The 12,317-nt window shown below is 33.9% G+C and overlaps 2 protein-coding genes across 4 annotated transcripts; one reads left to right on the forward strand and one right to left on the reverse strand.

Moving 5' to 3' along the window:
- Positions 1–3,918: 3,918 nt before the first annotated feature.
- On the forward strand, positions 3,919–7,161 carry LOC111429765 (short-chain dehydrogenase TIC 32, chloroplastic). Of its 2 annotated transcripts, none has more exons than XM_023065763.1 (8): positions 3,919–4,135; positions 4,617–4,836; positions 4,933–5,012; positions 5,830–5,983; positions 6,210–6,288; positions 6,401–6,488; positions 6,611–6,657; positions 6,772–7,161. In XM_023065763.1, the coding sequence occupies exons 1-8, from the start codon at positions 3,958–3,960 to the stop codon at positions 6,952–6,954; spliced, it is 1,029 nt and encodes a 342-aa protein (XP_022921531.1). In that variant the 5' UTR covers positions 3,919–3,957; the 3' UTR covers positions 6,955–7,161. The 2 variants fall into 2 exon arrangements, with proteins under 2 accessions (XP_022921531.1, XP_022921530.1); XM_023065762.1 differs by having other exon boundaries at positions 3,921–4,135; positions 4,605–4,836.
- Positions 7,162–7,293: 132 nt separating this feature from the next.
- LOC111429767 (probable kinetochore protein SPC25) lies at positions 7,294–9,660 on the reverse strand. 2 transcript variants are annotated; one of them, XM_023065765.1, is made up of 8 exons: positions 9,401–9,660; positions 9,113–9,178; positions 8,840–8,986; positions 8,629–8,742; positions 8,445–8,534; positions 8,252–8,374; positions 7,850–8,079; positions 7,294–7,676 (listed from the first exon to the last, which is right to left on the reverse strand). In XM_023065765.1, exons 1-8 carry the CDS (start codon positions 9,567–9,569, stop codon positions 7,665–7,667), a joined length of 951 nt encoding a protein of 316 aa, XP_022921533.1. In that variant the 5' UTR covers positions 9,570–9,660; the 3' UTR covers positions 7,294–7,664. The 2 variants fall into 2 exon arrangements, with proteins under 2 accessions (XP_022921533.1, XP_022921532.1); XM_023065764.1 differs by having other exon boundaries at positions 8,629–8,745.
- Between the last annotated feature and the right edge of the window lie 2,657 nt (positions 9,661–12,317).

Raw genomic sequence — 12,317 nt, forward strand, 5'->3', positions numbered from 1 at the left:
AAATTATGCTTATTTATTTTACAATCCATCGTTCATCGTTCATCTTTCTCTAAATAACATTTAAATTCATCACGATCAAAACTTGACATGATAAGTATAATTAAGTTTAATTTTTAAAAATTAAAAAAAAAATAATCACGATCAAAAGGGAACTTAAAAGGAATAATTAATTTAAATTATGTAAAAGATAATCGATAGAAAGAATATGAGATTTGGAGATTGATGAGCGTTTAAAAGAATTGTCCTTAGAAGCATGATTAGAGCAACCACATTAGTTTAACTTATAATTATCTCTAAGAAAGGAAGGTAAAAGGTAGAGGAAGAAGAAGGCTAAGTAGTGTTTAGGAAATGATGTTATGAACTATTTTCAACTTTAAAAAAAAAATAAAAATACTGTTTTCATTGACTAAGAAAAAAAGGATTATGTTTATGAAGACCAGAAATTATGTAGGTAATGAAGTAATAAAGTGATATTATGTTGCATAATTAAGTGAAAGTACTTGGATAATTATGCGAAACCTCTTTCTCTTGTGCACACCATTTGAAGCCATCATTCATTATGGATTGGATGCCATTAAAACTCCAAAAATAATTAATAAATCCAAAAATTAATTTTTTTTTGCATTATTTAAGGTAATTTTGGATAATTATAACTGTCATTGCCAACTGACACTCTTAAGATACAATGTCAAACAGACATTATTTCATTATTGTAGGTCCAAAATCCCATTTATTTCTAAGTTAGAATGATTATCACAGTTTAAAATTAAATAGGTTAATTAAACCCACATAATCTTTTATCAATTTTGTTTAGATTCCACTCTATATGGTTGTTAGTGTGGGGTTTTTGAGATTTGTGCTCGTTTTTTTCCCAATTTCTTTATAATGATCTTGAATTCAAGCTCTGTCCACCTTCTCTATTTTGAGGGATTCTTCATACTTAGGCTTTTTGATTTTCGGGACCGGTAACAGACGACTAGGAATAAGAAGAGGGGTATCAGTAGTCTCTACCGTGGCAGGTCCTTCATCTTCCTTTTGTTGAAATGGGTCTTTCGTTTTTTACTATGGCACGAAATCATGAAGAAGCTAAAATAACTTAGAAAGAGAGTAGCGCCTAGGCGTTGAGAGTGTCTGTTGTCTTTGTAGAGTAAGAATAGACCCCTTTAATACTCGAAAGATATCTATTTAAACGATGTTGGAACCCACGAGCGTCGGGTGGGAGGAACCAAAAGTTTGGAAGGAAATAATATAAGACAAACTTGAGGTACACACAAGATTTATTTAAAAAAATTTGAAAATGTGATGATGAGAAATGGTCAGCTTTTGTATCCAAGAAGCATATACATATGAATTAATGCATGTACATTCTTATGTCTACCAAACCCCAAAATATACAAAGTGGGTTTCCCCAAAATCAATTAAATCCATTTACTTTTTGCACATTTTTTTGTGCGCATGGCACCAAATTATGGGGAAAGAAAAGCACCAACTTAGTTTGGAGCCAAACAAAAAAATATTCCACATGCATCCAGATGATATTGCAACACCTCACTAGACAAACAGTCGTGGAAGAAGGTTCTTTCAACAATATATTTGTATTAAAAAAAAATAAAAATAAATTTGAACGAGTTGGAGTTTAAGCTTCAATCTACCCAAAGACAAATATAATATTACTGAATGTATACAAATGACTCGAAAATCTGACCACTTAAACTATAAAAGTTAGGTTGAGTTAGATTTTTTTGTTATTTGGGTTGAGTGAGTTGAATTTTTGAAAACTCAAATTTTCGAGCCCGACCAGTTTAAAAGTAAGGTTACAACCCAACCATAGTTTTAAGATTATTATGAAAATTAAGAATATTTCACCAGAGTGGAGGGTTGGATTGAGTTAAAAATTCTATTTGAGTTGCTCGAGTCACTAACTTAGATTGGCCCGAAAAATTTCACCAATCTAATTGAATCCACATGCCTTCCGAATTGGGTTGTTACCGAGTTAACTCAGGACATAAATATTTGGAATATTTTGGTAAGATAGAAAGAGATGAGGAAGGGAGAGAATAAATGTAAGCAAGTTGGGAAACAAAAATGGGGCCCAAATTCCATGGGCATATCATCTGAGTTTTGGCACCACCATGGTTAAGTAGTCAAGCTCAAGTGCTAGGGTTTGGTCTCTCAAAGTTGCAACATTTGCCATCATTTCTCAAAGCATATAAGGATGAGCAAATTGACCCTTTTTTTCTTTTTTATTTTTTTAATTTCCCCTTAAATTATTATTATTATTTTTTTAATTTTAAGGGAACAAAAGTCGCATGCAGCAAAAGCATTCTTGTCTCCAATGCCAATGTATTATAATGCCACCTTTTTACTCATGACCTGATCAAATCTCATGTCAATATTATATTTAATTTTTTTCCCATTTTCTTTCTTTATTTATTTTCTTCCAAGAATATTTAATAATTTGTAATAATATTTAGTCATTAGTAGGTTTCTAGATGCACTCGTGTGGGAAATCAGCTTGGTGTCACACCTTAAGCGCTCGCATGCATATGCAGAAGAAAAGAAAAATCGTAATATATTAGACTATGTCACAAAATTATCTTAATCAATAACATTAATTCATATAAAATATTAAAATCGAGAAATTTTAGTAGAAAATAATTTAGTTTTTCATTTAAGCTCGAATCTCGTATTTTTTTAAAGTTTAATTCGAATCGAACTTCTAACATAATCATATCGAGAATTTAAATTTTTCATTGAAAAATATAAAAGAATTATGAATAAAAAGTGGTTGGTTTAAAAGGGAATAAATTACTTGAAAAACAATCAAACTTTTTTATTTTTATTTTTTATTTAATTTTATTTTGCTTTGAGATAGGAAGGGCCACTCCACTCGTGAGTCTAACCACAATATGGAAAACATCTAATGAAGACAGACAGCAATCATGAAAAAAATAAATAAAGACAAACAACGGACGGTGCTGATCTCTTCATTACAAATTCACATTAATTCCTCCTCTATCATCACCCTAATTAAGATTATTCGAATCATTTGTCTTCTTAAATCATTGCTAATTTTGAAATAACCATAAATCTTTCTTTTTAATCAATATTTGTTTATTCAAATAATGTAATGCATAAAACAGCTAAAAATACATTTTAAATTGCATTTTTTTCTCTATTATTTTTTTCTATTGATATTACTAATATTATATGAACATTGGTTAAAAATTTAGGTAATGGTTAATAACAATTTCGTTTATATTTTTGAAATGTATGTTTACTCTCAATTTTATAAGAGCTCAAGTCTATCGCCATGAAGATTCACAGCTTTACAATAAATGTTTTGTTTCCCTCTATAACCAATATCAAATTTCACAATCCACTTCTTTGGGGGCTAGTATCCTCGCTGGCACACCGCCTGGAGTCTGGCTCTGATACCATTTGTAGCAGACTAAGCATAACGCTAGTAAATATTGTTCTCTTTCAACTTTTTCTCACAGTTTTAAAATACTAGGGAGAGCCTTAAGCACCTTTATAAAAAACGTATCATTCTATTTTCAAACTGACGTGCCACTTAAATTTTATTCAAATTCTAAAAATAAATTTACTAAATTTTAGTTTTTGAAAATAATAGTGAATGATGTTAGTAGTAAAAATAATGGTTATTAACCAATATTTTTAACCGGTCGATCATTTGCCGTAGATTTTCCTTTTTGGAGGGTTTGATCTCGACCAATCATAGGACAGGAACAGTGTAAGATGATAATCTGACATGCACACCATCCGGTGGACAGTTGTGAGCAACCCACCTTGATAGGGTGGTCATGAAGCTACCTGAAAATTCCCCTTTTTTTTTTTCCTTTTAACTTTTTCCTTTTTGCTGTGATTTAAAATATTATTAATGAGAGGGGCAGCACGGGCAGCGAGTGTCGTCGGCCATTTTTGGGGTTTTAAAAAATGAAAATGGTGTTTTCAGTTTCCATAATTCTAAGTTTGGGAAAACTGATGAAGGATACTCTAAGATACTTGGCAGGAATCGCCGGCCCCAGCGGCTATGGCTCCAAATCCACCGCTGAACAAGTCACTCAATGTTCCTCTTTCTCTTCCACTTCTCAACTCACTGCCATTATCACCGGTAATTCTCATCAATTTCAATCATAATCTCTCTAATTATATATATATATATATATATTTTCATGAAAGGCTCCGATAATTTCATCTAATTCTTGAAGTTTGGAGCCCAAAATTAATATATTATATTGTGATTAATTCATGCATGGGACTGTAAAGATGAAAGTCCCACGTCTGCTAATTTATGGAATAATCATGAGTTTATAACAAAAAAATACTCTGCCTCTTAAGAACCCTAAAAGAAAGTGAGGAGCAATGTGGGTTTATAGTAATTTGATTTTTCTTATGGTGTGGAATTTTGTGGTTGATTTGAGGCTCTCATACCAAATAGTAGAGATATGGTTTTGTCTCTTTTGGGATTGTATTTTGGATCAATACGCTCATGTGAATATAGCAGCTTTGTGGACCACACATGAAAAGAATATTCAAATTATAAATGAAAATATTTTGATTTTGATTTTGATTTTGAAAAGGAGCAACTTCAGGAATTGGGGCGGAAACAGCGAGAGTATTGGCAAAGAGAGGAGTGAGAATAGTGATGCCTGCAAGAGACATGAAAAAGGCAGCCCAAGTGAAAGAAGCAATTCAAAGGGAGAGCCCTGAGGCTGAGATTATTGTGTGCGAGATTGATCTCAGCTCCTTGGCTTCTGTCCAAAGCTTCTGTAATCACTTTCTTGCTCTTCGTCTCCCACTCAACATTCTCATGTAATTTTATTCTCTCTCCATTTTTCATCTCTTTATAAATATATATTTTCAATTTAAAAAAGAAAAAAAAAAAAGAAAATTAATTTTTATATGCAGAAATAACGCAGGAGTCTTCTCTAAGAATTTGGAGTTCTCCGAAGACAAAGTTGAGTTGACATTTGCTACAAATTATTTGGGTATTCCACTAAATCTTCATCTATGTTTATATGTATATTTTTTCTTTTAACATAATCGAAAATGTTATTTTTTGTGTGAATAAGAACATGGTCTAATTAATTTAATTAGAATTAGTTAATCATGTCAGTTAATAGTGATGAGGGTTAATTAAGTCCATTGAATATATTTTTTTTCGCCGGAGGAGGGGAGAAAAAAGGAAGAAGACAAACCGACCAGGTGTAAAACGATATATTTAGGAGGGCAACAATGTATGGTGGCGTATCTGGCGGTGGGGCCCGACTTGAGAAAATATGCACCAAACACAAATGAGTGTAGAGACAAGTGCAACCCGGGGCCCCTCCACCTGCCCACCCGATCCACCAACCCGCTCCACCCGTCTCCCTTGGTCTCCCTGGGTTTCTGCACTTTAAATGAAGTTTTAGGTTAAATTGTAATTTAACCTAAAATTTCCTTTAAACATTTTCTATTTTATCAAAGAATTTTTTAAAATTTAAAGCATATTAGACTATTTTTTTAAAAATTTATAGACCAAATACGCATAAATTTAAAAAAATATACTTTAACTAAATTATTTGCTGTAAAAACTTTATAATCATAAATGAGATCGACAACTTTTAACAAGCTTGGTAGATGCTTCAAACTTTTTGGAAAGCATCTTCCCCACGTGAATGTGAAATACTTATTAACGTAAAATGAAAAAGGAAATGATGGAATTCAAATTCTTGAATTTCTACTATGTTAATTTATTATCATTTAATTATCTATATATATATATATATATATATATTTTTTTTTTTTTCTTTTTTTTTACGGCAGGACATTATTTTCTGACGGAGACCTTGTTAGAGAAAATGATAGAAACAGCCACCAAGACGGGCATCGAAGGAAGGATTATCAACATCTCTTCGGTGGTGCATGGCTGGGTGAAGAAAGATGGTTTAAACTTTGGTCAAATGCTCAACCCAAACAAGTACGGGCCTCATTTATACTGAGAATTGTTGGGAGGAAGTCACACATTGACTAATTAAGTGGATAATGCTGGATTTATAACTAAATACATTTTCATTTATACAAGTCTTTTTTAGAAAATCAAAAGTTAAGCTATGAGTTTATGCTGAAAGTGGATAATATATACAATGAAAGTGGATAATTATACAATTATAAAGGTCGTAATTTTTGACAAGTTTTATTTGCAGTTACAATGGGACTCGTGCATATGCACAGTCAAAACTGGCCAATATTTTGCATGCCAAGGAAGTGTCAAGACAGCTTCAGGTAGGTTTTCCTAGTAGCACTTGGCATTCTTCTCTAAAATAGAAGAGCCCTCAAATGAGAAATGGATAAGGTTTGAATGACTCACCCGAGTTCTTTGTTTGTGGGATGGCAGGGAAGAAATGCCAGAGTGACCATAAATGCAGTACATCCAGGAATTGTAAAAACTGCTATCATAAGAGCTCACAAGGGCTTTATCACAGGTATGGACTATATTACTACCTGCAACTTCGCTGTTACTTAGTTCATATGCATATGAATCATGTCAAGTTCATCCTTCAACACGAGCAGGACAGAACCTGACTTCTCAAACTTTTCTGTGCAGATTCTTTGTTTTTTATGGCATCAAAGTTGCTAAAAACTACAAGTCAGGTGTGATTAAGCAGAAGCAATAAATAAATCTACTCCCCTCTTCCCCACAAAAAGAACAAAAAAAACACCATTCATGATTGATTTAACTCACAAAATACATAAATGGCTATGCAGGGAGCATCAACAACATGCTATGTAGCACTGAGTTCGCAAACAGAAGGAAAGAGTGGAAAATTTTACGCAGATTGTAACGAGACAAACTGCTCATCCCTGGCCAATGATGAGTTAGAAGCACAAAAGCTTTGGACTCGAACTCGCAACTTAATCAATAAACAACTAAGCAAACTTTCCACTTAATCACATATCATTCAACATTTGTAAAAAAAATCCAGGTTAGACGAGATGTACATAGGCTTGTCATTTCACAGTTTTATAGATAGAAAATCAATTTAAGGAATACCTGAAAGATACAGGGGCTACAAAGTCCTCCCCCTTCAGCCCTGTTCAAATAATGTATTACTCAACTCACACTAACGTGCAATAATATCAATAGCGAGTGTAAAATATTTTGCTTTCTTACAAGGAAAGTCTCTGCAATAAGAGCAACTTAGCAGAAAACGATTGAAAAAGAAGTTATGAAAGAGAACCTACTAACAGAAAACGTGACTCAAATCCTTATAAACCAACTCGAGTCCATAGAGAAGTGAACTAGCACCTTTGAGCTTTCATAATTATTTAATTATCCAATGCACAATCTTACATTTAAGTTCGATGATCATGAAAAGTTGCATGTGGATCAGATGGATACAAAGTACTAGCACTCGGGGTACTTTCGGGAAAATCACCCTACGCATTACATCAAATCATAACATCGTGTAAAATAATGCACATAAAAACAAATTAGATATAAAAAACATACAACAGGTCATGTGATTACTCCTCCTTCAACTTTAATTTTCAGATATGGAGCCTTCACAGTAGTCAGAGAAGTTCTGGCAAAAGTTGAAGTCAGGACCCCATAATACTTCATGTCATGGAAGAAAAAGGTTAAGATCATCAACGGAGCCTTATTTCTTGACCTGCCATACGTGATTCATTTCATTACAAATTCTCTCTTGCATAACATTTTGAAATTTGCATAAAACAAAAAATTAAACTTGTAATGCATAGATGTTACAGTATTCTCGTAATATCATATACCAGAGAATCTTAAATCATAAGCACCAGACACCAAACATTAAATTGAATATACCTTGAAACGAGGAGTTCGACGCAGAGAAAATGCAGATCCAATGGATTGGATAGCTGGTTTCTTTCCGGATGAAGTTTTCTTAGAAGGTTTGTTAGTTTCCTCGAGTTGAACCTGGTTATCGATTTCTTCAGTTGAAGATTCACTTCTGTCCAATGATGATGTCAAACCTGGAGCTGACATGGAGATTATCGTCGAGCCTTGATGCAGAGACAATGCTTGGGCCCCAACTCCTGTTGAATAACAAAAATATAACAAACTATTAATGCAGAACAAGTTCAATCTAACAAACTGCAAGAAGCACAAAACATGGTGCTTCAGGTAGTATGTCTATTAAGTACCAATGAGTTTTTTGTGCAGTGAATAACACACTTTCAAGCAAAAAGTTCAAAATTCATCGCACACCTTCTGCAGCAGCCTCCTGGAACCTCCGTCTCATGATCCTGACAAACTTGAATAACCCATTTGTATTATTTAATTCATGTATCAACTCTTCAATACCTTGCAAGGATGGGTTACAATCTAACACTGAAAAAGTAAGGTTGTCAGAAGATCAAGAACATGAAAAATGAACATACATTAAGTGCACATAACTTACACGTATAAGTATCATTTGCATGACGGATTGTAAAAGAATATTCTTTATCAGGATCGTCTACATTGATTTTCTTGAAAGAGAAGTTTACCCCTGAAAAACCGAGAGAAGTTGTCGAGAAATTAATCTCAAGAATTCACAAAAAATATAAAGGATACTAAAAAACAACTAACTCAAATTATCATACCATGCCCTCCTTCAATATGGAAATCAAGAACTCTATTGTACCAAGAAATAGCCTCTTGAATTTCATTTCTACAATCACTCTCTTGGGGTTCCTTGTGTTCATATGGAGATAAAGCTTTTGATGGCATTGGAAAGAAAGAGAAGTAATCAGTTTTTAAGGGCTAGCAAAAACAGATGTAAGAGTGAGCACTCGTAAAATAAATTAAGTTCACCTAAGGATTGCCGAGATATAGTTGTTGAATATTCATCCCTCCTTGCTTTGCAGTCTTGAAAATTGTTTCTGAGCTCTTCAATTCTAGATTTTGAAGTTGCAAGGGAGTCCGTGAGTGCGAGGCGTTTAGCCTCTTTACGAGTCTTGACTACAAAAACACGCAATTATAATGGAAATAAGCCTTACAATTAGCATGCAGCCTCAGTCGATTCAACGAAATAGTGTATTCTACTCATGCAGCGTTAGAGGAAATTAGCATAATCATAGCTCATACCTGCAAGAGCTTTAACCAGTTCATCTTCCGCCTCCCTCAACCTCGCTTTTAGTTCCCCCAGTTTTCCTGAAAATTCAAAAATCAATCAACTTGGCCACTCCTGAACCTAAACCTACTCAGTCCCCTAGAATTACATCCATTTTTGAGTCTTGTACGCTACCAATCTCAAAACCCTATCGGTGACTTCACAAACAATTCTATTACCGATTACATTATTGAACTCGCCACAATATAACGGTATCGCATCCACTTCTTTCCCGAATAATTTGAAGAGAATAGATGGCTCACCTTGACTTCGGGCATTTTCTCGGGACCGTGCAGTGATCGATTCCAGAGATTTGCGAAATGAATCCGCGAAGGACTCCATTTTTTGTTGCTCAACTGCAATTTCCTTTTCACGAACAATTCGAAGTGACTCCATTCTCGCACAAACAGATTCTTCAGCCTTGTTCTCCATTCTTTTACAGAGCAAAGAAGTTGCTTGACACTCGTTCGCCCGCCAAATTTGCTTCAAAGTTCAAATTCTTTCCTGGAGAACATCGACGGACGACGACGACGACGACGGTTGGTAATGAGTCACGTTGGGCCGTCGGTGGCCCACAAGGCAACATCGTTTTGAGCCCAAATTGTATCTGGCCCATTTTCATTTTCTGAGCCCAAACAGCCCAACTAGGGTCTCTCAATACCCATTTACTGAGTAGTAGTCAAGATCTAAAGCCTAATGGAACTTGAGAGTGACCCTACACGGATCCGCTCCTCAAATCATGGCCACACAAGGCTAAAAATCTTTACTAGATACATGAGTTGAACTGAGTTAAATGGTAAAAAGGTAAAAAAAAAAAAAATGGATAGATGTAGAATTCATCTCTTTTTAGCAGCTACTCGTAAACCACTTAAATATTCTCTTTACATATCAACATTGTTTCAAGAGATAATGATTAAGACCGGTTTGGATATGAGATCTGCGACTAAGAGCGTTGATTTAGTTTAATTTTTTTTTGACACTTCTAAAGAAATTTACGTTTGTATGATACGATTCTTAAACCCTAAGCTTTAAAATGTGGTGAATGAAGTTTCTAGATTGGCTCGTGGCTTGACTCGTCATTCAAAGACCAATAATAATAAAAAAAAAAAACCCGCTCCATTTGAGGGCGGAAAGAAGAAAAGTGTACGTACTCAAAACCAAATTCGTCTTTTTTAAAAAAAAAAAAAAAATGCTCAAAAGCAGGGTAAAGAGAATGGAATGATCATTTGAAAGACGCATTTGATTATGTGACAAAATAGTGGTAGGTGGGAAGAGTAATAAAGCCTCCCACGTCAACCTAGTAAGGGACATTTTCCCGATATATAGGGTACGTTGTGGAGCTAAAATGGGACATCCACGCAGAAAGGGAAAAAGAAAAAGCTCATTTATGCTGTGAACTGTTTGATTTTCTAGCAGCTGCCACAAGGCATTCATATAATGGAGGCCATCTTAAGGCTATCAATAAACCCACTTCTTCTTGTTCAATACTATATTCTTTTTCATCTTCTCGTTTGTAGCCTTGTATTTATCATTACAGATGATATATGAATTCTTTAAATATCAAAGTTTTCATATGGTGAATTAATAAAAAAGTGGGTAAAATTGGAATCAAAATCTACTTACATACCAATCTATTAAGTTCTTTTAAGTCCAACACAAATCAAGCCAAACTCAATAGATAAAGACATCTATTACAATCTTAAATGTTGTTTGTGCGATCTCCTTCGTAACTATTGAACTAAAAAAATCCCTTAGGAGTTCTTTTGTAAACATTGGAAAGTGAATATCTCATCCCACTTTTTCTAGGTCGATAACAAAGTTATGCGTTAAAAATAATACACATGTCTGTTCTATATACCAACCTATTAAGTTCTTTGAGTTCTTGACAATTCGAGCCTACTTCAATAAATAAAGACACTAAATTTCAAATGACGATAATGTAATCTTCGTACAATTGTAGAACTAAAAAAACAAAATTCGATCAAAAGTGAATATCTCATCCCACTTTTCTCAAGTATAAAAACTAACTTAAATCTACTTATGAAATTCCACATCAGTTGAAGATGGGAACGAACCTATAAGAGTCTGACAATCTCTCCCTAGTAGATGCGTTTTAAAAAACCTTGAGAGGAAGTTCGAAAGGGACAGCCGAAAGAGGACAAAAATCACAAATAGGACAATATCTATTAGCGGTAAGCACGTGGAAAGTTAAAAAAGGACAAAAAGCCTAAAGAGGATAATATATGCTAGGGATAGGCTTGGGATCTCGAAAAGTCCAAAGAAATAAATATTTGCTAACAATGGACTTGAACTGTTACTAAGTCAAGTTAGTGTACGTCAAACTGACCTTTGTACAGTAGGAAGCAGAATCTTAGCTAATTATGAAGCAGGCATCAAATTTTGTATAATTGCAGGAGAGTTCTAGATAGATGGTTCCAAATGAAATTAGTTGTGTCACAGAAACAATAATGGAAAATTTGAAATTCCCTCATAAAATTTACAATTATTGAGACAGCCCATGTTTACTTTACATAGATGCAAGTAGAGCTAAGGAATTAGATTGACAAGACCATTGTCCTAACACCAGAGTTACCCAAATCTCAGATAGGGATATGAAAGAAATGTAGTATAGTATTATAACACATGCATGCATTTCCCAGATACAAATGACTTTATAACTCAGAAAATAAAGGTACAACAACCTTTACCTTTGAACTCATCATAATTAATCACATTATTCCACATCAATTCAAGGCCTTGCTACCCTTTTCAAAAATGAAGAAATGACAGTAAAGAATAATACAAAAGAAGAGAGAGAGAGAGAGAGAGAGAGAGAGAAAGATGACTTTGATTATATTCACCAAAAAGGCTGTCCTAAATCAAGCTTTAATGGATATTAAAATCACCACCATCTCCTTGATGGAGAAGGAAACAAACACAAAATTTAAATACAGTGATTAAAATAACATGAATCCACATCAGGATCACGAGATAGGCACAGACACTGAGTGACTTCCTTCTATAAAAAACCCAAAATCCAAATTGTGATTCTAAATTTTGGATTGGATTGGATTGGCCTCTTCTTTATTTAATCTGAAGATCACATGACTTCCTTGAAATTTTCTACCAGTAGGGAATTTTCACTTCATCATTTGGTCGCAAAAAAAAAAAAAAAAAAAA

This window comes from Cucurbita moschata, unplaced genomic scaffold (assembly GCF_002738365.1).
Source record: "Cucurbita moschata cultivar Rifu unplaced genomic scaffold, Cmos_1.0 Cmo_Scf00032, whole genome shotgun sequence".
In the NCBI taxonomy this organism is placed as follows: Eukaryota; Viridiplantae; Streptophyta; class Magnoliopsida; order Cucurbitales; family Cucurbitaceae; genus Cucurbita; species Cucurbita moschata.